This window comes from Lampetra fluviatilis, chromosome 4 (assembly GCF_964198595.1).
Source record: "Lampetra fluviatilis chromosome 4, kcLamFluv1.1, whole genome shotgun sequence".
NCBI classification, from domain to species: Eukaryota; Metazoa; Chordata; class Hyperoartia; order Petromyzontiformes; family Petromyzontidae; genus Lampetra; species Lampetra fluviatilis.
In genome coordinates this window covers 28,832,808-28,858,344 of record NC_136278.1, presented here as the reverse complement: position 1 = coordinate 28,858,344, position 25,537 = coordinate 28,832,808, and the positions used below count along the sequence as shown (strand labels likewise).

General features: G+C 46.5%; 1 protein-coding gene across 1 annotated transcript in view; it reads left to right on the top strand.

The window, feature by feature from the left end:
• Positions 1 to 25,537, top strand: part of LOC144931349 (uncharacterized) — a 79,529-nt gene that overhangs the window by 4,068 nt on the left and 49,924 nt on the right. Inside the window, exon 2 of the mRNA XM_078855153.1 lies at positions 24,362 to 24,494. Coding sequence (XP_078711279.1) covers positions 24,370 to 24,494 — 125 coding nt within the window. The 5' untranslated portion in view covers positions 24,362 to 24,369. The remainder of the gene's footprint in view (positions 1 to 24,361; positions 24,495 to 25,537) is intronic.

Sequence of the window (25,537 nt, the reverse complement as noted above, 5' to 3'; positions counted from 1 at the left end):
TTTGAATGTTTGCCCTTGAATTAATTTTAAACGTATGTTGTAGTTTCTTTTTTAATCTCAACATGTTTACAGCGAGAGTGAAGTACGTTCACACACGTTATTGTACACACGCCGAAAGGATTCTGAAACGTGCAAATTAACATTTATCTCTGGACACGAGCAACACATTACACACTTATTTGTTTTTTTTGGACCGCTGGTGCAGGAAGTGGGTTTTGAGGGTGACTTATCACGCTGATGAACATGGCAGAGAACTGCCACGCTGCTTGGTGGCACGTACGGAGAATTAGAATTCGTCATCAACAAAAAATGAAATAATTTTTTTTTATCAAACAACCACTCCGGCCACTGACTGGGCCTCGGTTCTGATAAAGCACGCGGGGCGCTCTGCCACAGCATCAGTCGCTCAAGAAAACAGCAACGGCGGGGATCTGAGGTAGGTGGCACCGTTTTGCTATTTCTCGATTGAGTGGCACAGTGGGCGAGCCAAGGCAGTGTTGCTGCTAAGGGGCAATGGGCGCATTGCACCATGCGTGTGTTCTATAAAACTTTGCATCAGAATATGTGTTCGTACTGCAGGAGGAATCCGATGAGCTGTAAAGCTCTTGTTCGCAGATGTCCAGTCGTGGCGGGTCAGAACGTTACAACAACAATCAAGAAAATGTACGATAGGAGTGCACAGTGTAGGATCGGTAAGCACATCACTAAAAAAACACAAGTAAAACGAAACAATTTTTTTTATTTTACCATGGAAAAGCCCACTGAGCTATTAGCTTCCATTTTCAGAAACGACCTGGCCACAAATGATAGCTCAACGAAGTGGCTTATCATCACGTAGAAATGTATTGCAGCCAAACTAAATAATCTAAACGCCTTGGTTCTTTCGGTAAAGTCACGTAGAAGGGAAGTAATAAAATAATAAAAATAAAATAATTCTCACGACGTTTCGGCCACAACGTAAGCAGCCGTCCTCAGGTGAAGACCAGGTCTGTCGGGGAGACAGCGTCTGAGAATTATTTGATTATGTTTTATTTTTATTATTTTATTACTTCCCTTCTACGTGACTTTACCGAAAGAACCAAGAAGATGAATCCCTGCTGTCACGAAAGCTTTAAATCGAAATTTAAATAATCAAAACTTTGCGATGCTCAAAACTGGCATGCTGTGATGATCGTTCCAATTGTGGCGCCATGATGCGGTTGCGTGTGCCGTGCCACATGCAGCCCCTTGTCAGCATCCACTGCTGGATGAGAGCTTCTCCATACCGTAGTTGGTGGTTGTGAGGGTGATTTGACCGCGCTTGGTCAGTGCTCATTGGTTAAGGCGGAGGAGCGTAGAAGTATAATGCAAATCTGGATTATATTCCACTGCCCTCTGCTGCGCACAATGTGGCCTCGAAATCTGGAATTTGTAGTATCTAATAACTATCCAAGCTCCAGCCTGCTTAGCTGCATGAGGCTCCATGTGTTTGCGAATAATTATCAGTACTGTACTGCGGTGTAATGCATTATGGGCACCATTTGTTTAAAAAGTGTGTAAGTTATGTGCGGCATATTTACACAACACTGGCGTGCATAAACTGTTACTGCACTGAAATTGACAGTCACTTCTTCAAGTATTCCTTACGTTAGTTTCCTGAATTTTGTGACATTTTTATTGGAGTCTCATAATATTAAAAACATGATCCAGACACTCAACAATTACTTTATTAATATATTTACCCCTCCGATTAGCAAAAGAAGTTCAACATACATACTATACTTACTCTGCATTACACTGCACAAGAGTAATGTAGTAGTAAGAGAGAACATTTGTTACGTGATTGAACATATTAACGTACTTGGAATCTTACATAATTACGAAAACTTCCAGTCCATTCTCTATCCACTGTTGGACAAAGGCCTGGCCACGCTGGATCGGTCACGCGGGGGTCGTTTAGCCATACTTCACCGCACCGGTCGTTAGGGGTTCATGAAGGCAGGAGGATCATGACGACCGGCTCAGATATTTTCACGAACGCGTGCCAGAGCCAGGAATTGAAGTCAGGCAGGCGACTTTGCGGGGGTTCATGGCGCAATGCGCTAACCACTGTGCCAACACTTCACTCACTTTCCAATCTTTAAATGTACACGTGAAGTTCATTATTTTTCAACAAATAAATGGTATTAATGCACAATAGTCGAGGTACAGAGATGCCAAATGTAGTTATTTATACCCCCCAAAACCGACAGTTAAGAATACTTAGCCTCATTCGAAATACGTTCCTTTCGAAATGTAGGGAAAATGAAACGCATGACCCAACAGTGAATGTGACGAATCTTTCCTGTGAAGAACAAAAAAATATATATGTCAGCATGGAAAAAAAAACACGCCTTGCACGGGGGAAGTGATTTCTCGACGAAAGCCCTTCATTTCTTGTTTCTCCGTTTCGAAATGAGACTGCCTTGAGCACTCAGCACTGTATTTATTAAAACGCCGTTGATATTTTTTTTTCTTCACCCTTCACATGTTGAGAGTTGATGTGGCTGATGTAAAGTGGATTCTAGGCAGTGTGCCTGGACACTTTTGACTTCAGTTATAATCATCATCATTATTATTACGACGATGTCTGAATCGAACTCGCCGGCACGTACAGCGGTAATCGTTAATGCTACGACTGGAGTGAAATGAAAAAAGTGAGTTTTTGAGTTGTGTTTGTCTCTCTTTAGCCTGCTCATTTCCCCGTGTTCACGAAATGGCCACGACCATCGCTTCTCTGTCGCAGCAGCTCGCAGCAATCCGAAAGCTTCGCCCTCTCCTCTCGTTTTAGTACTTTGGCGTCGGTGTGGAACTTTGTTTTTTGTCAGACTCTGAAGACTTTTCTGTCTGCCAATTCATTCTCCCGCGCCTCCGAATGTCCGATTGGAGACCAATGCGTGCGTGTGCGTAACAAATTGCAATTCATAAAGGGACGAATTCACCTTTCTCGGACAGCAACGTGGGTGCTACAATTAGAAGCGTGTGCACGTTACCTCTGTACGTATTACGCAGTCAATGAACCCTTCTGGGGCTCTGTTAGCCACCACGCGTTTAAACTGTTTCGCGAAGAGACGTGTGATGAAACACATCCTCGTACCTTACGGGGTATACGCGTTGTCACATTTGTTTTAAGTGTTAACGGCACAGTTTTCAAGAGGCAAAGTGTGTATCGCTAAGTAGCCTCCGACTGATCTCAGCCAGAAATGAGACGCAGATCCCTGCAGGTGAAAGTCCGCATCGAAGCGAACCCCCAGCAAGGCCATCGACTTAACGACGAGAGAAAATTCACGCGAAATGTCGTTTTCAATTAAGTCTTCCAGATGTAAAATGATATAAGCTTTTAATGAAGAAATACAATTTTCTAATTCAAAACATAATACCATTCAAAGATGTTTCATTTTAAAACTTAAAAACGGAGCATCAGGTGCTTGCGTGAATGCGTCATTCGTGTGCAATTCTTTTCGTGATTTTCCTGGCTTGTGAGATGTGTCTGCGAACAACCCCTAGTAATTGGAATAGTCTACCTAAAATAAAATAAAAAGCATTCTCCAGAATTCATAAATGCAAATTTAAATAAGTTCACGTAACGTTTACCGGTCAATACAAATATATAAAGTCAGCCAGTTAAGTTAGTAAATCTGCTAGAAAATTAAGTTGACATAACAAATTGTCTTTTGGATCTGCCAGCCAAGTACAGGTGTGTACATTTTCAGTAATGATCGTTCAGGATTGAGCTACCTGGGACTATCTGGGACTGCGTTCTGGACAGCAGGGGCAGCAAGAGATGCACTGTTGTCCTCTACTATACAATGCTTTCTATGCCCCCACGTATATGCACATCGTCTTCACTAATCCACACTAAAACCGGCATTGTGAAGTACGCTCAAATAACCCTCCAAAATCCCACACAACCTGAGCATACTCTCGTCCAACAGTGTATTGACAACTGAGCAATAATAAACAGTTTTTTTTTTTAACAGGTCAGGTCCTCTGAACCATATAGCTCTTTTTCAGAAGCGACCTGGCCACAAATCATAGCTCAACGAAGTGGCTTATCACTCGGAAATGTATAGCAGTCACCAAATACTCTAAACGCGTGATGTTGCTTCTAAACGTGGAGGGGAAAAACCGGAGGACCCGGAGAAAACTCTGCGCGAGAGAGAGCATGTAAACTCCAAATTTACAAGAAGCGTCAGCGTGGGGATCGAACCTACGACATCCTGTATACCAGGCGAGGTAGTTAACATCTCCTAGCCACCGTGATGATGATGATGAGAGAGACAGAGAGACACGCAAACTCCAAATACACAGCAGGCATCATCAGGGTCGGGATCGAACCCACGCACTCCTGTATACCAGGCGAGGTAGTTAACATCTCCTAGCCACCGTGATGATGATGATGAGAGAGACAGAGAGACACGCAAACTCCAAATACACAGCAGGCATCATCAGGGTCGGGATCGAACCCACGCACTCCTGTATACCAGGCGAGGTAGTTAACATCTCCTAGCCACCGTGATGATGATGAGAGAGAGAGAGACACGCAAACTCCAACTACACAGCAGGCATCATCAGGGTCGGGATCGAACCCACGCACTCCTGTATACCAGGCGAGGTAGTTAACATCTCCTAGCCACCGTGATGATGATGAGAGAGAGAGAGACACGCAAACTCCAAATACACAGCAGGCATCATCAGGGTCGGGATCGAACCCACGCACTCCTGTATACCAGGCGAGGTAGTTAGCATCTCCTAGCCACCGTGACGCCCATTCCACAGTCACATCCCGGGCTAGGCCACAGTCCCGTTATGCTAAATCACAGGCTCTCAAATCGCTAACCTGCACCGATCTGCCCCCAGGCATGGCCTCACTCACTTACCAGGTGGTGTCTGTTGGGGCCGTACACACCAATTAACACCCCCGCCCCCTCCTCACTCTGAAGCCTTCTGTGAAATCAATAAATGGCCATCCGCGCCGTTTAACACCTGTGGCCGTTTTACGACCGCCTTTGAAATTAACATTTCAGTTTGTTGATGGGCCCAGCGCGATTGAAATCTCGACACCGCACGGAGAGCGCGATTTCTCGTCGGCTTACGGTCGTGGGCTGGGCTGTTACTGGGCGATACAAAGTCATGCAATGCACCCCTAAGTTGTGTTTTGCTTTGTCATGTCCTGGTGTTGATTGTCTTGCGGTGAGACCCCGGTGAGTCATTTTAGCTTTTTTTCTCCAAAAAAAGGGTTACATATTTTAAATCTCCATTCTGTCTCCTGGATTTTGTCCCCCCACAAAGTGTACTACGGCAATTCGCTTGACAGCATTTGTCGGTCCCAAACCAGGCGTTTTTTGTAGTTATTGTTGGGAACATCACCTTTGCGAAGTAAATTAAGGGCAGCTGCAGCCAAACACGCGGTGAAGTTGTTCGCTTGGATTTGGCAGCGATGCAATAAATCCACCCCAAGCATCGTCGTCAGCCACTCAACTTATTGACCAATTCCTCTCGCGATGGCCACCCATGCTGAGTCCGGTTCACTACTCCAAGTCATGCCACCAACACTTCCATATTTGTCTTCCTCTTGACCTTTAACCTTCGATCTCCACCCGAAGAGGAAGTAGGGCCGGCCCGGACTGCATGTCCACCACGTCTTCTTTCTGTCACTTCATCTTTCAACGAAAATAGCACTTGCAAAATAAATTACTCGTTAAATTACTCGTCAAGCACTGGTCTGTTTAAAGTTCATTTATTAGGTATAGCCCTGTGAGCCATTCGGCTCTTGAATCGGGTGCAACCGCAACAAACAAAAAACAAAAACATGAACAAGAAAACATCTTAAAATGAATATGTGACTAAGTGCAAACAGAAAATCCAAGAAAAAACAGCAACATATTCCAGAAAAAGCACCGTGTACACCAATGGTGTGTGCAAAAATCCCAGTGGGATGCAAGTCAAACAACAACAACCACAAGACAACTTAGATTAAGGCCATCAGTCTTACTCCGTACTACAACAAACAAACATGGCCAAACCAAAAAACTTTTCGAAATCACCAAAATAAAGCCATGAAAGCAATGAAACAGTGATGTTTAATGCGCCGAGTGATAAATACCTGTACTCTTTGGTTCTTTCGGTAAAGAACCAAAGAGTATGGATTCCTGCAGTCACGAAAGCTTAAAATCAAGATAAATACCAGGTTCAAATCTTATTGGCAGTGTTTGACGTTTACTGGTGGACGCAGACTGCCTTTCTCAACCCCACTAAACGGCCGTCTTTAATACTTACCCATTGCAAAAATAGGGGTTTGGGCATGTGGAAACACTGTACGTCTGCCAGGGCTGATGTTCAGCATGTTCAGTGTTTGTCTTAATCCGCCATGTGGTTGAGTTTAAAGACATCTGCTGAGCAGAAGGCTGGCCCTCTGTTTTGGGGCTGTGGTGTTTACAAAAGCACGCAAGCACACGGCCAAATCACCTTAAATGCACCCAGTCCCGTGAGATCTGAAAAACGAAGCGTGGTTATTGCTCGAATGGATGCCCACTGGGGGATTTCCAGGTGCTGTAAGCGTGGGACTGTGATATGGCCAGGAGATGGCCACGTCATTGCTTCAGATATCTCTCGCTTTCCCTCCACATGGAGCCAAACATTATAGAATAGAAATCAACCAAACATCCCAAATCCAGGACTCCCGTAGAACATACCCTTGAGATCCAGCCAGGCTTTCTTTGGTAAATGTATGCACAGTATGGATGTTGAACTTCCTTTCGCACCGTACGTAGCCAACCGTGCTAATCGGAGGTCCGGGGGAAGGACAAAACCTTGAATGGCGTTGTCGTTGTAACAGAGGTCGCAAACGGGTTTTGATTCCTTACCCGTACCCATACCCGGCCGCACCAGGGTCGCAAACGGGTACCCGTACCCGTACCCGGCCAGGTAGCCGGGTATCGGGTAGGGTACGGGTATCGGGTACCCGATTGCGACCTCTGGGATGAAGCCATGTTGCAGGTGCAGGTGGGTTGATTCTAGGAACTTGAATTGTGAGAAGAGACAAGACGTTGGGAAATGAGTGACAAACGGTTACTCACCAGTGACTCACGGCCTACCCGTACCTGTACCCGGCCGTACCAGGGTCGCAAACGGGTGCCTGTACCCGTACCCGGCCGGGTACAGGTAGCCGGGTATCGGGTAGGGTACGGGTATCGGGTACCCGATTGCGACCTCTGCATTGTAAGCGAAGAGGATAGCAGTCAATCGCAGTCTGGTGCATTGAAACACTAAACTTGACTCATTGTTGCCTCCCATAAATGTGTGGCCACCAAACTTCCCGCTCTGGCCAGGACAGTCTTCGTTTTAGAAAAAAACGTGTTTGTGCGTTCTTGCGTTCGGCGTTTTGTCCCCGGTTTAACATTTCCTAACCTGACGCCCAACTAATAGTATGGGCGAAGATCGAGCATGGATGGGTCGGCGTAGGTTGTAGGTAGGGCCTATGGGGTAGTGGGCAAGGGCCATCAGCAGGAAGAGCAAAGTCGCTCACCCTGTAGGCGTGGCTAGTGGGCGTGTAGGCGTGGCTAGTGGGCGTGTAGGCGTGGCTAGTGGGCGTGTAGGCGTGGCTAGTGGGTGTGTAGGCGTGGCTAGTGGGCGTGTAGGCGTGGCTAGTGGGCGTGTAGGCGTGGCTAGTGGGCGTGTAGGCGTGGCTAGTGGGTGTGTAGGCGTGGCTAGTGGGCGTGTAGGCGTGGCTAGTGGGTGTGTAGGCGTGGCTAGTGGGCGTGTAGGCGTGGCTAGTGGGCGTGTAGGCGTGGCTAGTGGGCGTGTAGGCGTGGCTAGTGGGCGTGTAGGCGTGGCTAGTGGGCGTGTAGGCGTGGCTAGTGGGCGTGTAGGCGTGGCTAGTGGGCGTGTAGGCGTGGCTAGTGGGCGTGTAGGCGTGGCTAGTGGGTGTGTAGGCGTGGCTAGTGGGCGTGTAGGCGTGGCTAGTGGGCGTGTAGGCGTGGCTAGTGGGTGTGTAGGCGTGGCTAGTGGGCGTGTAGGCGTGGCTAGTGGGCGTGTAGGCGTGGCTAGTGGGTGTGTAGGCGTGGCTAGTGGGCGTGTAGGCGTGGCTAGTGGGCGTGTAGGCGTGGCTAGTGGGCGTGTAGGCGTGGCTAGTGGGCGTGTAGGCGTGGCTAGTGGGCGTGTAGGCGTGGCTATGCGAGAATGGGGCTTCCAACGACAATTTGTGTCCCGGTTGAGGCCGCTAGAAACCTGGTGGCCTTAGCCCCAGTGCTCAATTGTTAATTTGACATGCAGGCTTTCGCGACTAATATTATCCATAATAGAGGGGTTTTTTTGGTAAGATCGCGTAAATATAGATGTGGGGGTTTAACAACGCATTTGTATTTACGCAATGGAACCCAAAAACGTATTTTATGCCGAACTGTTTCTTGTTTTCTAGTAAGCTTGGAGCACTGCTCCACATGGCCATCTATCTGACAGTGGCCGTACTTACCGCATGAGTGGAAATTGCCTCTATAATCTTAAGGCCGAGCCTTTTGAGAACGTGTGATTGTCGTCAAATCTGTGGGTCAATGTCCCACGTGCGTAATTGTTGGAATTCAGAGACTGTGTCAAAATATTTAGGGCTGGAACAATGCATCGATTATACGCTTAGGTTTTTTTCGGTAAAGTCACGTAGGTAAAAAATAAAAATAAAAGTTAATAAAAGTAATAATGGAAATAAAATAAAATAATAAATCATTACTGCATCACTTGATGCAGTAATTTTAGCTGTGACGGTCCCACCTGATGACGGAGACTTGTGTTGCCTCCGAAACGTCGTGATTTATTATTATATTTTATTTCCATTATTACTTTTATTAACTTTTAATTTTATTTTTTACCTACGTGACTTTACCGAAAAAACCTAAGAGTATGAATCCTTGCAGTCACGAAAGCTTCAAATCTAGAATTAATGCATCGATTAATTGATAAAAACCGATTTTTTTTAAGCTCACAATACACACGCATCAAAGCGCCTGGTCAACGTGTTCCGTTCGTCATGGAATCTACGCAATGAGTTCATGCCACCCCCTGCAGCCACTGACATTCATTGCAACGTAAAACACACGCAAATAATTCTTCAGAATCAGAATCTGTATTTATCCTGTAGAAATACGATGAGCTATGAAGCTCTTTCTTTTTTTTTACTGATCTCCAGTCAAAGTGAATAGAATCGCGAGCATGATTCGTTACAATTCATCAAATCACCGGAGAGAGAGAGAGGGGGGGGGGAAGGAGCAAGACGGTGGGCGGGCGTTGGGGGTGAAACTCTTCGACCCCATACAGACTCAGGAATGCTGGCAGGAAGGTGAATGAATTGGCAACGCTTAATCGCTATCCCAGGGGGGTGCTTAGCGAGCTGCGATCCGAGCCCAGCGACCTGCCTTCGATTCCTGACCACGGCGAAAATGTATGTTTTAATACATTTTACGAGGTAAGGCCCACTGAGCTAAATAGCTATTTTTCAGAAGCGACCTGGCCACAAATGATAGCTCAACGAAGTTGCTTATGAGAATAGGTTTTCCTCTATTTTCTGGCAACAAAACACCAAACTGAAGCCTTTTACAAGGAATCATGTCTGCGTTAACCACGATGCTTGTCGTCAGAATGCAAACAAAAATATACTCTGATAATATAGGCATTGTCTTTGAAACGGATTGGTCCACACCAGAGGCAGCTTTCGTTTGAGCCTCGTCTCAAAACGGTGTAAAGAAAATGCATATATTATCAAAGTATTCCTTGTAAAAGGTTTCAGTTTGGTGTTTTAACATCTCATCACCTGTTTTGTTGCCAGAAAAAGAAAAAACCTATTATTATATTTTGGTACTGGCAAAGGAGGTCCCATGATGAAGTTGCTTATCATTTGGGAATTTATAGCAGCAAAATACTTTAAACGCATCCTGCTTCTAAATGTGGAGGGAAAAACCGGAGGACCTGGAGAAAAATCCACACGGCCACGGGGAGACCACGGGGAGAACACGCAAACTCCAAATATAGAGGAATCAGGCTCGGGATCAAACTCACGACCTCCCTGCATACCAGGCGAGGGAGTGAACATCTCACCACCCTTGTGACCCATCAGTGGTGAGTGACCTCTGAACCGATCCTGGGCCCCCCACCCCCGTTTCCCCACGACTTATTTTATCAAACCACATTGACGCTATATGGAAAAAAAGTGCATTGTCACAAACAGTTAAAGAACCCCCAGTGTATAAATAGATTTAAGATATGGAAGGCAATATAAATGTTAACTTCCACTAAAATAGAGGGGGGGGGAGATGCACGTTCTTGTTTACACAGCCACAAGACAAAGATCCCCCGTATAGCCTTTAACATACTGTTGGGGCAAGTGCTGTTTGCGAGCATTTATGAAAGTCTGCACCGCACACGAGGGGGTGGTTGCCCAACACCACGCCCGGCCGCTTTTGTCTCCCCTTGTGCTGAAGATCACACAGCTGCCGTGCGTGGAAACTTCCGATTAGCACGGTTGGCTACGTACGGTGCGGAAGAAGTTCAGCATACATATTGAATAGAAAGTGACGGCTCTACACGGAGTCCTCATCGAGCATGGGGGTCGGAAACCTTTCAAAGTCGTTTTTTTATCTTTGACCAAAATAGTTGGAGAACACGCGCAGGGCTATTTGTACACACAGCAGGTATACAGCGGACGACAAACAAATTGTGACTTCAATAAACTGAATAAGTGATGCAATAAACTGCGTCTAATTAGATCCTCCGCTCCACCCCTCAGTTATTCTTGAACGATACAGTTTGACCGCTGTGCATTTCGTTGGCACCAGGATATTCCATAATGACTCATTTCCTGCCATATTTCATGAATTATGTTTACGTTAAATTGTGTTTAAGATTATTATTTTTTATAACGACTGCCCCGCGAGTGGGTGGGTGGGTGTTGGGGGCTGCAGCCACAGAGTTGCACGCGGCACCGCAGCCGCAGGCTGCCCACCTCGGTCTGTCTCAGAGGGAGGGAGGGAGGTAGGGAGGAAGGTGAGGTAGGGAGGTGAGTGAGGTAGGGAGGTAGGGAGGGAGGGAGGGGAGTGAGGTAGGGAGGTAGGGAGGGAGGGAGGGAGGTGAGGTAGGGAGGGAGGTGAGGGAGGGAGGTGAGGGAGGTGAGTGAGGTAGGGAGGTGAGGTAGGGAGGTAGGGAGGGAGGGAGGGGAGTGAGGCAGGGAGGTGAGGGAGGGAGGTGAGGTAGGGAGGTAGGGAGGGAGGGAGGGGAGTGAGGTGAGGTAGGGAGGTGAGTGAGGTAGGGAGGTGAGGTAGGGAGGTAGGGAGGGAGGGAGGGGAGTGAGGCAGGGAGGTGAGGGAGGGAGGTGAGGTAGGGAGGTAGGGAGGGAGGGAGGGGAGTGAGGTGAGGTAGGGAGGTGAGTGAGGTAGGGAGGTGAGGTAGGGAGGTAGGGAGGGAGGGAGGGGAGGGAGGTAGGTATGTAGGGGAGAGAGGTAGAGAGGGAGGTGAGGTAGGGAGGTAGGGATGGAGGGAGGGGAGTGAGGTAGGGAGGGAGGTGAGTGAGGTAGGGAGGTGAGGTAGGGAGGTAGGGAGGGAGGGAGGGGAGGGAGGTAGGTATGTAGGGGAGAGAGGTAGAGAGGGAGGTGAGGTAGGGAGGTAGGGATGGAGGTAGGGAGGTAGGGAGGGAGGTGAGTGAGGTAGGGAGGTGAGGTAGGGAGGTAGGGAGGGAGGGAGGGGAGTGAGGCAGGGAGGTGAGGGAGGGAGGAGAGGGAGGGAGGGGAGTGAGGTAGGGAAGGAAGGAGGGAGGGGCGAGTACGGACTCCATTGGAATGATGACCCTTTGCTCGCGGTCACCTCAATTAAAGAACCCTCGCTCCTTCCTCTGGGGGTCTCGTGGGACCGGGAATCAGGGCCAGTTGTAAAAGCTTACAGGGCGGCGGTGGGGTGGAGTACAAAACTAAAATAAAATAATCTCAATCTTGGGCCCAAATCAACAACGTCAATGAATGAGATTTGTTGAGTGTGTTGTGTGTGCGCGCGTATGATGGTTGCAGCTGTGATGTTAACATTGCAATACGTTTTCATGCAATCATTACTGTTTATTTTAAAACTGTGCACCATGCAAACGGGTAATAAAACGAAGTAATTTAGAAGTAAAAGAACGTGTATATAGTTTGTAGTATTGTTCCTCAACGTTTAGGTACTAAAATCAAAAGTCAATCATAATAATCATGTATAGCCCCTTGTATATCCACTGCTGGATGAATGCCTCACCATGTCGTGTAAGCTATAGGGGGGTTGTGTTACTATAACGTGTTTTACCGTGGTTGTCAGTGCAGGTGTAGTAAATGCGAAGAGCATAAACGTTGGAGCATAGGGGTACGAAAAAACATTTTAAGAGCTGAAACAAAACTTACACCATATTTAAAAAAGAAAAATCCTGCGGAATACCAGGGCTAAATGTTTACACTTCCTCAATATCGATTTAAAGCTTTCGTGACTGCAGGGATTCATCTTCTTTGTTCTTTCGGTAAAGTCACAGTAGAATGGAAATAAAAAAAAAATCATTCTCACGACGTTTCGGCCACAACGCAAGCAGCCGTCCTCAGGTGAAGAACAGGTATGTCAGAAAGACAGCGTCTGTATTGTAATAAATTATATAAGACGCGTAATTTGAGCGGAAGTAATTTGACTGTTTTCTAATAAAGATTGAAACCGTTAATGCAAAGTTTTCCCCCCCAAACTGCCCACGTTTAGCAATTTACTCTTTCCCATTCAAATACTGAAAAAATTAACTCCGTTCCACGCTGCACCAGCCCGATGATTGTTAACCACGTTGACCACATCCCACGTGACGCGCCGAGCAATCAACGGCGGTCCGCACCACCCGGATCACGTGTGCACGCGCGCACGCACGCGCAAACACGGAAACCGAGATCTCAATCTTGCATTTAAATCGAGCGGAGTTTGCTCGGTCAATGGCCAGGGTCAACGGCGGCGTGGTGTATTCCGCAAATATGCCCGACTGTGAGGGTGGGCACAAGCCGGCGTGAGTAGGTTAAACGTTGAGTTTTATAAGGGCACCACGGGGTGACCAGCCCTTCCCCCCCCACCCAGCCCCTCCCCACCCTCCCCACCCAGCCCCTCCCCACCCAACCCCTCCCTCTCCACCCAGCCCCTCCCTGCACGACGGACGGACGGACACAATAATCCCCTGTGGGCTATAGCGATGCATTAGGTCTGCTCGTCTGCCAGTCTGTAGCAACTGAAACTATCTTTTATTTTAGCAGGTAAGGCACACTCAGTTAGATAGCTCCTTTTCAGAAGCTACCTGGCCACAAATGATAGCTCAACGAAGTGAGCTTATCACGTAGAAATGTATTGTAGACAAATATTCCAAACCCATCATGGGACCTTTCTTAGCAGTGTTAAAATTGGTGTTATCCTTTCTGGCAATTAAAGACGTGTTACGATGTTAAAACACCAAACAGAAATATTTTTTTTTAAGGAATCATGTTACTGCATTAGCCACAACAAAAACCAACATGCTCTGGTAATATAGGGGCCGTCCATAAATGACGTCACGCACCTAGGGGGGGGGGTCAGACATTTGTGACGATGTGTGACGAGGGGAGGGGGGTTTGAGAAATGTGACGTCACATCAAAATGCGCAACTTTAAATAAATATAGACAACACGTTCTGCTTAATTAAATAGACGTTTTAATAAATGTTTTCTCCTACAACATCAGAGTGCAGCGCCACATTAAATAGGCACTACAATGACAATCGTTTAAAGCTATTTGAAGCATGTTTTATTTTGGGGGGGGGCAGAGCTTTGTGACGTCATATTTGAGGGGGGGTCTGACTTTTTGTGACGCCGTGTGACGATGGGGGGGGGGGGTCAAAAATCGTCCAAAATCGAGTGGCGTCATTTATGGACGGCCCCTTATGCATTCTCTTTGAAACGGATCACACCGGCTGAGAGAAATAAAAGTCCACGCGACCACGACGAGAGAGACCAAATATACAGCAGCAGCAGGCATCGTCATTAGGGTCGGGATCGAACCCACCACCTCCTGTATACCAGACGAAGTAGTTATATATATTATTTTGTTGTGTTAAACATCTCGCCACGGAGTCGCGCACTCCGTGTAACAGTAGTCACTTTAAGCGGCAGACAGATGATGTCTTGAGACGTTCCGCCTCGCGTTCGAGAAGCGGGCAAACACAATCGACGCGTGGACACCCCCAGGCAAGTCACGCCAGGTGGCGTCACACTCTCACCGACCCACCAGTTGTTTTTGTCCCCCGACCAGAGCCACGCAATCGCTGCTGAATGTATTTGCCCATTGCAATATACCGCATTGCTCCTGGTGGGTATAGTGTTGGTCGAAAGGGGCATTCAGAAAGCCGCGAGTTTCGCTGCTTCCATTGACGACGTCGTTCCCATTGCTGCCAAAATGAGCACGACGTGCGAGGAACTCAACGCGGAGTTTCAAGCGCGGCGATTCGTCGTCGCGGGCATTTGTGGAGGTTTTTGTTGTTGTTCTTGGTTCTTTCGGTAAAGTCACGTAGAATGGAAATAATAAAATAATAAAAATAAAACATAATAAAATAATTCTCACGACGTTTCGGCCACAACGCAAGCAGCCGTCCTCAGGTGAAAACCAGGTCTGTCGGGGAGACAGCGTCTGAATGAAACAACACCACGCTTGGAGCGTATATTTAAGCCACAATGTAAGCTGGGTTGGAAGGTGGGAAGGTCCTTCCCACCTTCCAACCCAGCTTACGTTGTGGCCGAAACGTCGTGAGAATGATTTTATTATGTTTTATTTGTATTATTTTATTATTTCCCTTCTACGTTACTTTACCGAAAGAACCAAGAAGATGAATTCCTGCAGTCACGAAAGCTTTAAATCGAAGTTTTTGTTGTTGTTTCTTTTTGGGTGTGTACGTAGCTTGAACACCGTAAGTAGCAGACCGTGCTCATCGGAGGTGCGGGGGAAGGACAACCAAACTGAACGCAAGAAGCGGTTCTTAAAGAAGTGCGTTTCTAAATCTAGATTTAAAGTGCGTGGCTCCCGGTGCCTTCTTAATATCGGAAGAGCGTTCCAGACGGCCACAGAAGCGCATATGATCGAACGTGAAAGTACGGGGGGAAGAAATCACACCATCAGTGCGAATGCACGAATACCAAATTAACATAAATAAGCTTGCTAATTCCAGAAGAAAAAGAAGCAGAAAATTGCACGTAAAGTCACTTACCAGTTGTTTAAACATTCTCTTTGGTTTTTTTCGGTAAAGTCACGTAGGTAAAACAATCAATAAAATAAAATAAATGAAAACAACTAAATTAAATCACGACGTTTCGGAGGCAACACAAGCGTCCTTCATCAGGTGTAAAAAAAGGCACAGCAAAATACCTGATGAAGGAAGCTTGTGTTGCCTCCGACACGTCGTGAATTAATTTAGTTGTTTTCATTTATTTTATTTTATTGATTGTTTTACCTACGTGACTTTATCGAAAAAACCAAAGAGTATGAATCATTGCAGTCACGAAAGTATCAAATCTAGAACAGTTGTTTAAACTTAATTTGGAGCTTTCGTGACTGCTGGAATTACTCTTGGGTTCTTTCATTCTCAGGAAGAACGTAATCAACCAGGTAGGGTGTTGACTGTTATGTTATCCGACTCCCTGTTGTATTACATTACATTTCTAAGTATACAAGATTTGTGTTTCTATTTCATTTATACCTGATGATGATTGCTTGTGTTGCAATCGAAAAGTCGTATGCTAGTATTTAATTTTTTTTTCTCTTTATACGTGACTTTACCAATTGTTTAAACTTTGACTATTTCGGTTTGATCGATCGCTGCTGTGACCTGTGCCCGTGGTTCGAAGGCTTCCGCAGCCAATGAGGCTCCGCTCTGTATTGGTCACATTCAACATCGATACAAGCTGCATTCCCCACACCCAGCTTCACTTTACCGCTTTGATGAGACCTCTGCGATGCTGAATGGTGTCTCTCAGGGCGAGTTCGCGATCGGTCGGTTCGTCGACTAAGGAAGCCGTCGCTTTGCTCAGAGCGGCTGACGTGGCAACCGGTTCACATTGGGCGCTTGTGCAACAACAACATGGACTGGAGCTTTCTGTCCCCCCAGACCCACCTCTCTCTCTTCGTGGCCTGGTGCATGCACCCCTCTGGCCCGTGAGCCCCCCTAACCATCCACCGGCGTGCATAAATTTCGATTTAAAGCTTTCGTGACTGCAGGGATTCATCTTCTTTGGTTGTTTCGGTAAAGTCACGTAGAAGGAAAATAATAAAATAATAAAAATAAAACATCATAAAATAATTCTCACGACGTTTCGGCCGCAACGCAAGCAGCCGTCCTCAGGTGAAGAACAGGTCTGTCGGGAAGACAGCGTCTGAATGAAACACCCCAGGCTTGGAGCGTATATTTAAGCTGGGTTGGAGGGGGAAGAGAACCGCGCAGTTGCACCGCCTGCACACTCGACAAACCCCAACGACGGCTGAGTGTTGCAGAGCGCACGTGCTGTCAAACTAAAGCAAACGGGAAACCTCCAATTGCCGATGTTGCTGACACACAACCGCATTGGCACTTGCCTGCATCGCTCGGGGCGGGATGGTTCGAGGTGATTATTATTATTTGTTTGATTTACTAATTCCCAGCAGCGTTTACGTTGCTTTGGCAGGTCGTTGGCTTGACCTGGGGCAACCTCTCCCCCCCCCCCCGTGCAAAGAGCCACGTGGTGAGAACACACGGGTGCCATTATGCCACAGTGCTCAGCGTTCGTAAGGGAATTCGTGCCGGGCCATTTTTATGTTTCATTTCATTTCAGTATTTCATTTATTAGGTATAGCCCTGTGAGCCATTCGGCTCTTGAATCGGGTGCAACCGCAACGAACAAAAAACTAAAGCATGAACAATAAAACATCTTAAAGTGAATATGTGACTAAGTGCAAACAGAAAATCCAAGAGAAGACAGCAAAATATTGCAGAAAAAGCACCGTACACCAATTCTGTGTGCAAAATCCCAGTGGGATGCAAGTCAAACAACAACAACCACAAGACAACTTAGATTAAAGCCATGCATCAGTCTAACTCCGTACTACAACAAACAAACATGGCCAAACCAAAAATGTTTTCGAAATCACCAAAATAAAGCCATAAAAGCAATGTAACAGTGATCACAGAAACTGTGACCGAATTTTAACAATAAACGACATAAACAACGTACCACCAAACCCTGCAGCCATAGCTGGCTGCATGTAGAGCTTCTTTCGCGCCGTACGTAGTCGACCGAGCTAATCGGAGGTGCGGGGGAAGGACAAGAAACTTAACACGAAAAGCAGTTCTAAAGAATTGAGTTTTCCCATTTAGATTTAAAAGTGCATCGCTCCCAGTGGCGTTCTAGTATCGGAAGGAAGAGCGTTCCAGACGGCCGCAGAAGCGCACCTGAAAGCGCACGATGCGGTAACCGTCTTTGTTCGATTGCGAATATTTTTTTTTCCCTTTGAATATTCATTTCTGTTTTAGATAAACCTAACTTTAAAATATTACGTTTTAGATAATTTTACGTAGGGTCACAAGACATCTGAACCACCCCGTACAATAACAAAAAGTTACAGAAGCATTAAACAGATAGAAGGTGACCTGTAACTAATATGTAACCAGAGAAGAAGAAATGTCAAATGGAAGCAGCAGAGCAGAGACTGAGAGGCAGTCAGACAGGCCCTGGAGAGATGTCGATTGAAGTGGTGAGCCCTGGTGTCTAGCCAAATGTGGAGTGGCCAATGAGACATGGGCATGGATGAGATGTCCATTTTCTCGACTGGCTTATATGTTTTTTTTTCTAAGCTAAAGCCATACAATGAATACAGCAGAGTTGCGTTAAACTGCTGCCACTGTACGGTGACGCGTGATATTTATGACGACAGATCTGGTGCATTGCCACATTTAGCCTGGAAATCGTCAGGCTTTTTTTTATTAATTCCACCATGTTGACTTGGCTCACTGGATGTGCTCTAAAAGTAGCCGTCTGGCTTCAGACACGTCTGCTAATTCTAAATTTGCACCGATGATTGATGATCCGTTCCCAGCAAGTGTGTACACATTCTGATAGTGTAAAAAAAATGTTTCTTAAGCCTCGGCAGTTGTGCTTGATTATGAACCGCAACTGTTTTGCAGAAAAAAAATTTGTAAAATATGTAAATCAAAAAGACAACGATAGGGTGCAGCAACAACAACAACAACAAAAAAACATGTCTGCAATGTCTAAATTGCGTCTTGCCTTTTTACAATGTTGGGGCGTACTGAGGCTAATCTGAGTAGCTAAGAACGGCTAAGCCGGGATGGGTGACCATCATGGGCCAAACGGGTTCCGTAGGCTGTTCACGGCTATGATGTGAACCGGTCCTGGGCCTCCCCTAGGTTGACTCGGCCTCAAATGAGTACGTGGTGCGGTGTGTAAAAACATCGCCACTCGGGAGACAAAGGCGGCCTGGCGTGTTGCTGGCCACCCACCCCCTCGTGTGCCGTTCCGGCCTTCATAAGTGCCCGCTAACAGCACTTTCCCCAACAGTCGGTTAAGGCTATATGGGGGATCTTTGTCTTTGGGGAGCGGTGTCGCAGCCGTCAGTGGTGCACTGCGCTATGAACCCGGCGACCCGGGTTGGATTCCCGCTCACGGTCGACACCAATGACAATGATCTGAATCGGTCCTGGGCCTCCCCTAGGTCGACTCGGCCTCAAATGAGTATCTGGTGCGGTGCGTAAATACATCGCCACTCGGGAGACAAAGGCGGCCGGGCGTGGTGTTCGTGAGCAGTCTTTTATACAAGGCGAACAAAATCACTCGTTGACGCTTTACCAACTCACGTTGAACGGGTGTATGCATTGATTGTCCGGTTATCTCTCCGTCCTTCCTAGGGGGATGGTGGTCACGATGATCGTAAAGATGTTCCAATTAGCATGCTCGATTAGCACGGTTGGCTACACACGGTGCGAAAGAAGTTTAAAGTACGTGGTCGTCAAGCGCCGTCTCCAACTCTTATTGTCAACTGCATCTCTCAGTTTATGCGCTACGATGAAGGGCCATTGCCTGTAACGTCGACGATTATATCCCCCCCCCCCCTCTCTTAAGGCCACAGTGTGTCGAGTCGATATGTGCATCTGTAATCAAACCACAAACCATTTGCGAGCAGGACTATGTGCCCCTACTCCCAAAGAGTGTGTGACTGCGCACCGGATTTCATAGAATTTATTTTTAGATTTTTATTTTTCCACCCGCTCATGAAATGTAAAATTAGAAACGGTAAAATTTTGACTTAAAACTTTCGTGACTGCAGGAATTCATATTCTTGGTTCTTTCGGTAAAGTCGCGTAGATAGAAAATAAAATGAAAATAAAAAAGTAAAATCGAAAATAATAAATTGAAAATAATAAAAGCAAAGAACCCACGACGCTTCGATCGCAACGTCGTGGGTTTTTTACTTTTATTATTTTCAACTTATAATTTATAACATTGGTCAACACACTTTTTCTGGCATAAGGTATTCCAACGGGTTTAAGGTAATTTTGGTGTGCTGATTACAAATATGGCATCAGTTATTGTCTATCACGTCAGGTTTTTGAGATGTCAAATATTGCATTTTCAATAAAAACTGCAGAAGAAAAATATTAAATAAATGCGGATATCTACATAAAATGATATTATAAACACACTATCCTAAAAATACAGCACCATATTTTAACAATAAAGCAGTCACTGACTCGCAACAACTTGCAATCATAAGTGACAGAGTTAATTTCGGGTAAAATCAATGAAAATGGGGTATGCCGATAGCATAAAAATGAGATGTGATAGAGCAAATCTGAGATGAGATTTGGAATCAGCACCCTGAAATTAGTCTAAAACAGCTGCAAAGGTCCAGGCCAGAAATTTGTTTTGTTGTTGACCAGTGTTATTTTTATTTTACTTAATTTTATTGTTTTGTATTTTATTTTCAATCGACGTGACTTTACCGAAAGAACCAGGGATTAGAAACAGTTGTTAATGTCGACGCGTGTATTTCATTGCGGATACAGCTCGTACATTATCTCTGGTTGTGGCTTCATCGGTGCTGCTCGCAAACAGCACTTGCCCCAAGAGTTTGTCGAGGCTACACGGGGGATCTTTGTCTTTGGCTGTGTAGCTTCTTCGTGTTGTTTGGCACGGCGTGTTGACGTTTCGCTCCACGTGTTGGGATGGGTGGGGGCAGTTTGTTCGGGAATTGAACCGAACTGGGTTTAATGTTGACTCAGAGCTTTCGTGACTGCAGGAATTCATACTCTTTGGGTCTTTGGGTAAAGTCACGTGGATAGAAAAAATATAAAATAATAATAAAAATCACGACGTTTCGAGCAATCGTCTTCAGGTGAAAAAATACAGCAGGCGGACTGCTTGAGGCAGGAAGAAATGTAGCGAGAGAGCTACTGCAGCCAAAGGTTGTATAGGTTTGAGATGGGTACAACCCAAGGGTAAGTGGGCGGGGCTAGAGATGGAATTCGCAAATAAATGTAAGATCGCAGAGCCTGGTATATATCGGCTAATCATGTCTGCATTAACCACAAAACTTGTAGTCGGATTACAAACAAAAATACAGGCGATCGGCATTACCTTGGTGTCGCGGCAAAGTGATTGGTGTGGTGGCCTTTGTGCATTTCATCCGGGCATACTGCCAGGCGAGCCACACCCAGCCTACGCATGGTGTCACTGGAGCACAGACAGCGAACCGCAAGCGAAAATAAAGCACCGTAACTCCAATCTTGATTTTTATTTTATGCCTCCGTGACTTTATCGAAAGAACCAAAGAGTACCGTAACTCCATTCGTTAAACATTTCTTTTTGGCGAATTAATGTGGTGTTCTACCCATACATTGGCAGTGATCATATTTATTAGACTTCGTAAAATTGTTTTATTGTATATGTTGTGGCTTTGCTCTCCAACATACCAGTGTGATGCACTAGTAACGAATTGGCATGTTCTGTTTAGGTGCCAAACCTTACTAATTGACTACTAATTGGCTGCGTCGGATGGTGGCGGGTTTAACGACACATTCATATATTTACGCGATCTAACCCAAAAAGCCTGTATTATGGATAATGTGAATCATCTCCATCAGATTAACAGAGATTCACGGTTATACATGTACATTCAAATGTCGGCTTACAATATTTACCATAAATACTGAATGATACATATGTATGTATGCAGTTGATGATCTAATATCAAAGTTTTAAGTTTATTTGTTTAGCCGGGATGAGTCTCATTTGCAAGAGTGCGTGATGTGGGACGTACAAATTACGCAAGCGAGTACAAAAACGAAAGTACACGGCATCGAAGCAAATCGGAATCAGGGTGAAAACCATGTTATAGGAGACATCTAAAATGCCGCAAACATCTACATAATTAATAACGCTTAGACAGTTTTCTGTATTGTAAGCGATTATAAATTGGCACAGACTACTTTTGATCGTGCCCTATTTGCATATTCATACACAGGGGGGGGGAACCCCTGCGAGTCACAAGACTCCTTTCCAGGAGGGTGTTCTCTTGGCTTGTTTGGCCAATCGCACGACCGAGTGTTTGACTTCGTGCGAAAGGCGACTGGAGCACCTGGAGAAATCCCCCACGCGATGCGAGGGGATGACACCGAAAACTCGGCACGTGGTGGGTTCCGTCGACTTTGCTGTGTTGCCGCCGTCTGCCGGTCACCTCGCAGCTCGGCGGGGTCTGTGAGAGCTTCAGTTGTTTGTGGGATCCACGTGTCCTTACCTCCGGAGCGCTGCATCAAGGGAGTCGCGTCACGACTCCCATTCTTGAGCCTGACCAGTACATTTGTTTTGGTTCGACGGGGCCAGGAATTCCAGCGCCCCAATTTGTCGATGCCTCAACAAGCTCAACGATCGAAACGTCTCGTTCACGTCGTTGTGCGTGCATTCAAGAGCTTGCCGCACACCTCTTCGCTGTGTTTCCCGTTTCGTACCGCGTGTTTTTGGTTCGGCGTCATGTCCGACGTTTCGCCGCTCATGCTGGAAGTTATTTCAGGAACTGAATCGCACCACCCACCTCATTCGTTACACGTTGGCCGCGTTGGCTGCTCGTGAACGCCTATTGCCGCAGCAGTCCACAAAGCCAAGCGGGGGATTAATCTTAATTTTGGAGCTTTCGTGACTGCAGGAATTATTCTTTGGTGCTTTCGGTAAAGTCACGTATAAAGATAAAATGATAAATTAAATAATAGCATACTACGACGTTTAATAGCATACTACGACGTGTACGTGTTCTCTCTCTGTGTATCTTTATGATGTCTGTCTGCTTATATGTCTGTCTATAGTTTTCTGGTTAGATTTTTGCTGCTATTTCTTTTATACCTGATGATGATTGCCTGTGTTGCAATCGAAACGTCGTAGTATGCTATTATTTCATTTATTATTTTATCTTTATACGTGACTTTACCGAAAGAACCAAAGAATAAGCGGGGGATCTTTATCCGTGTCTTTTCTTTCTTTGCGAAAGGAGATGCATTGGGTATAAACCGTTCAGTCGAGGCATTTGTAGCCGCTCTGATTGTTCCACATTTGTCACGCACTTGCTCCTTCTCAAACCCCTCCTCTCGAAGGTCTGGTGGCGTTCCCTGGGCCTCGTCGGTTGAGTCAAGAGGGTGCCGGGTGTTAAATTCGCCCCTTCGCAGAGGCGAGCAAAGCCGTGTCAGTGAACTCACTGGATTGACCGCTGGCATTCGCTGGATATAATTAAGCCAGGTGTCTGATTTCGTTGCTGTGTTGTAGATGCCGCTCCCCCTTTGACTGGCCCTCTTATTTTTTTTGTTCGGTTAACCTCTTCGTATCTGCTTTGCATTTCCCGCGTGTCGTTGTGCCACTGCACCACGACGTGAGCCCAGCCACCCGGGTTCGATGCCTAAATGGCATCAGGATCGGGATCGAACCCACGACCTCCTGTGTACTAAGAGAGGTAGTTAACATCTCAACCCCCGTGAAATAATGGAGCAAGTTTTTTTGTTTATCAAATTCCCCCCCCCCCCCGCATCTGTCCACCCAGTAGCATTAACGGGTACCAGTTAGTTGTTCGGCAGATTGTATGTGGTGGGGTAAAGTGTGAGTACCCCCCCTACCCCCACCTCTTCCAAAACGTCTGGCCAGCGAGGAAGATTAGGCCAAATACACTCTCTTATGGGGGCTCTCTAGAGCTCCCTTTCGTGGTGGCCCTTACGGCAGCAGTGGCTGGGGCCTGGAATTGCAGGCCTCGATCTGTGGCCTCTCTAGACACGATGAAGAAGGGTCATCGCCTGAAACGTCACCTAAATTTGTTTTCCTCTTTTCGGCAGGACATCACAAACAAATTCACTTGATACAATACATTTTGCTGTGACGGTCCCACCTGAAGACGGAGACTTGTGTTGCCTCCGAAACGTCGTGATTTAATTGATTTTTTTTCATTTATTATTATTTTATTTTAATATTTCTTACCTCTTTGACTTTACCGAAAAAACCTAAGAGTATGAAACAAATTAACATCACCGACATCAGGACGACCGCTTGTGTTGCGATCGAAACGTCGTGGTTATTTTATATTTAAGTTTTTTATTATAATAATTTTTATTCTATGTGACTTTACCGAAAGAACCATACTAAGTAACCATACGATACAATGAAAACCCATATGGGTTTTCATTGTATCGTGGTTGTTTCATATTGGCATATTCATATACGATTATTCACCAACGACTCTTCGCGTACGATATAATTTCACACATTTATAAATCACATCACGTACCTCCCTGGGACATTGCCACGTACCCCCGGTTGAGAACCGCTGCCCTAGAACTTCTTGTCTTGGCATCAGTGGCGGAGTGCTTCACGCACTCAACCTGATCACCCCATTTCCAGACACGACTGACGAGTGGCATCTGAATGAAGCCTGGGCTCCCCCCCCCCTCTCTCCCCTCAACCCCTTCACTAACCCGCACACATCACCGACACGGCACGGGAAGGCACTCACCTAGCAGTGGATTGGCAAAAGGGCTGTAAATTCAGACTCCTTATTTATTTAATTCCAATGTACTGCCTTCTCCTGGCCATCTCTGCGGGCCAAAAAAAAATCACCTTCCCAGGCATTTTTGTTGTTTAGTTTTAACCATCCCGTGTATCGTACTTTTCTCCGGGCCTGCTTAGTCGATATCTTGACGATATGTGCGTTCTCGGAGTGGGGGTTGCTTTTGTTTTGGAGGCCCTCGTCAGCTGTTGCGCTCCGTTTTCGTCCGCAGGTCCCGTCATGGCTCCGTTGCTGCTGGACTCTGCGAGCGCCGTGACCCTCCCCGTGTGGCCGCTCGTCCTGATTGTGGCCGCTGCCTCTTTGTCGTTGGTGCTGCTGCTCGCGCTGTGTGCCCGCTGCAATCGGTAAGGCCGCGACGTTGCCGTCGACTTCACCCGTTGCATTCGCCAGGGCCCTCGTTGTGGACTCGGTCGACCGGACCCGACCGATTTGTCTCGCCTGTGCTGCGCTCAGCCACCGCCAGGCAGGTCGACATTCTTCCTCGCAACTGTTTAACTTTGGAATTCCCTCCCGTCGTATTTCTTTCCAAATTCCTATAACCTAGAAATTCCTATAATTTCATATTCCTATAAAAAAAAAGTTCCAACTCTCACCTTAAACACCTTCAATAGTGCTGGATGTAGCTGACCGCTTAGGGTCTTGGGCCTGCGCTCAGCAAACGTGATGGAAGAAAAAAGCTCCACTTTGTGCCACAAACGTCAATTCTTATTTGCAGAGCCATCAGTTCTTTCACGAACTCGATAAGTGCCAGAGTGGGCAAGTTGTTACTTCTGGTTGTTTACAATTGTATGGGCCACCTGCATATCTTGCACAAATGCACACAAAAGACAAAAATCCCCCGTATAGTATTAACAGACTGTTGGGGCAAGTGCTGTTCGTGAGCACCTATGAAGGCCAGTACGGCGCTACCAGGTGGTGGGTGGCCAGCACCACTACCCGGCCGCCTTTGTCTCCCTAGTCGCAATGATTTCACACATCGCACCAGATACTCAATTGATGCACACACACACACACCCACTCTCTCCCAGACGCGCTCGCACAACACGTTGGGCAAATCTGCGTGGCGAATTAATTCTCAAGCGAACTTCGCCGAGATTGAAATCCATCAGAGGCAGCGCAGTGTGGTTTTGTGGTGCAGTTATTTATACAAAACACGATCAAAGCAGATGGCCGGGTGCTCAATCCCACGCTACCGAGTCACCGATAGAATTATCCGTCAGCCAGACGTTTGTGTGCGTGGCAGGGCAAGCCACAGCAGGCTCGGAAACCGACCAAATGCCCACTAATGTTCGGCTGATAGAAGCAGCAGCACCGGTGCTGTGTCGAATTGTCACGGTCGTGCTCTGCACAGCTCTCCCCATCTGTGTCCCCGCGCGCACTGGTCGTA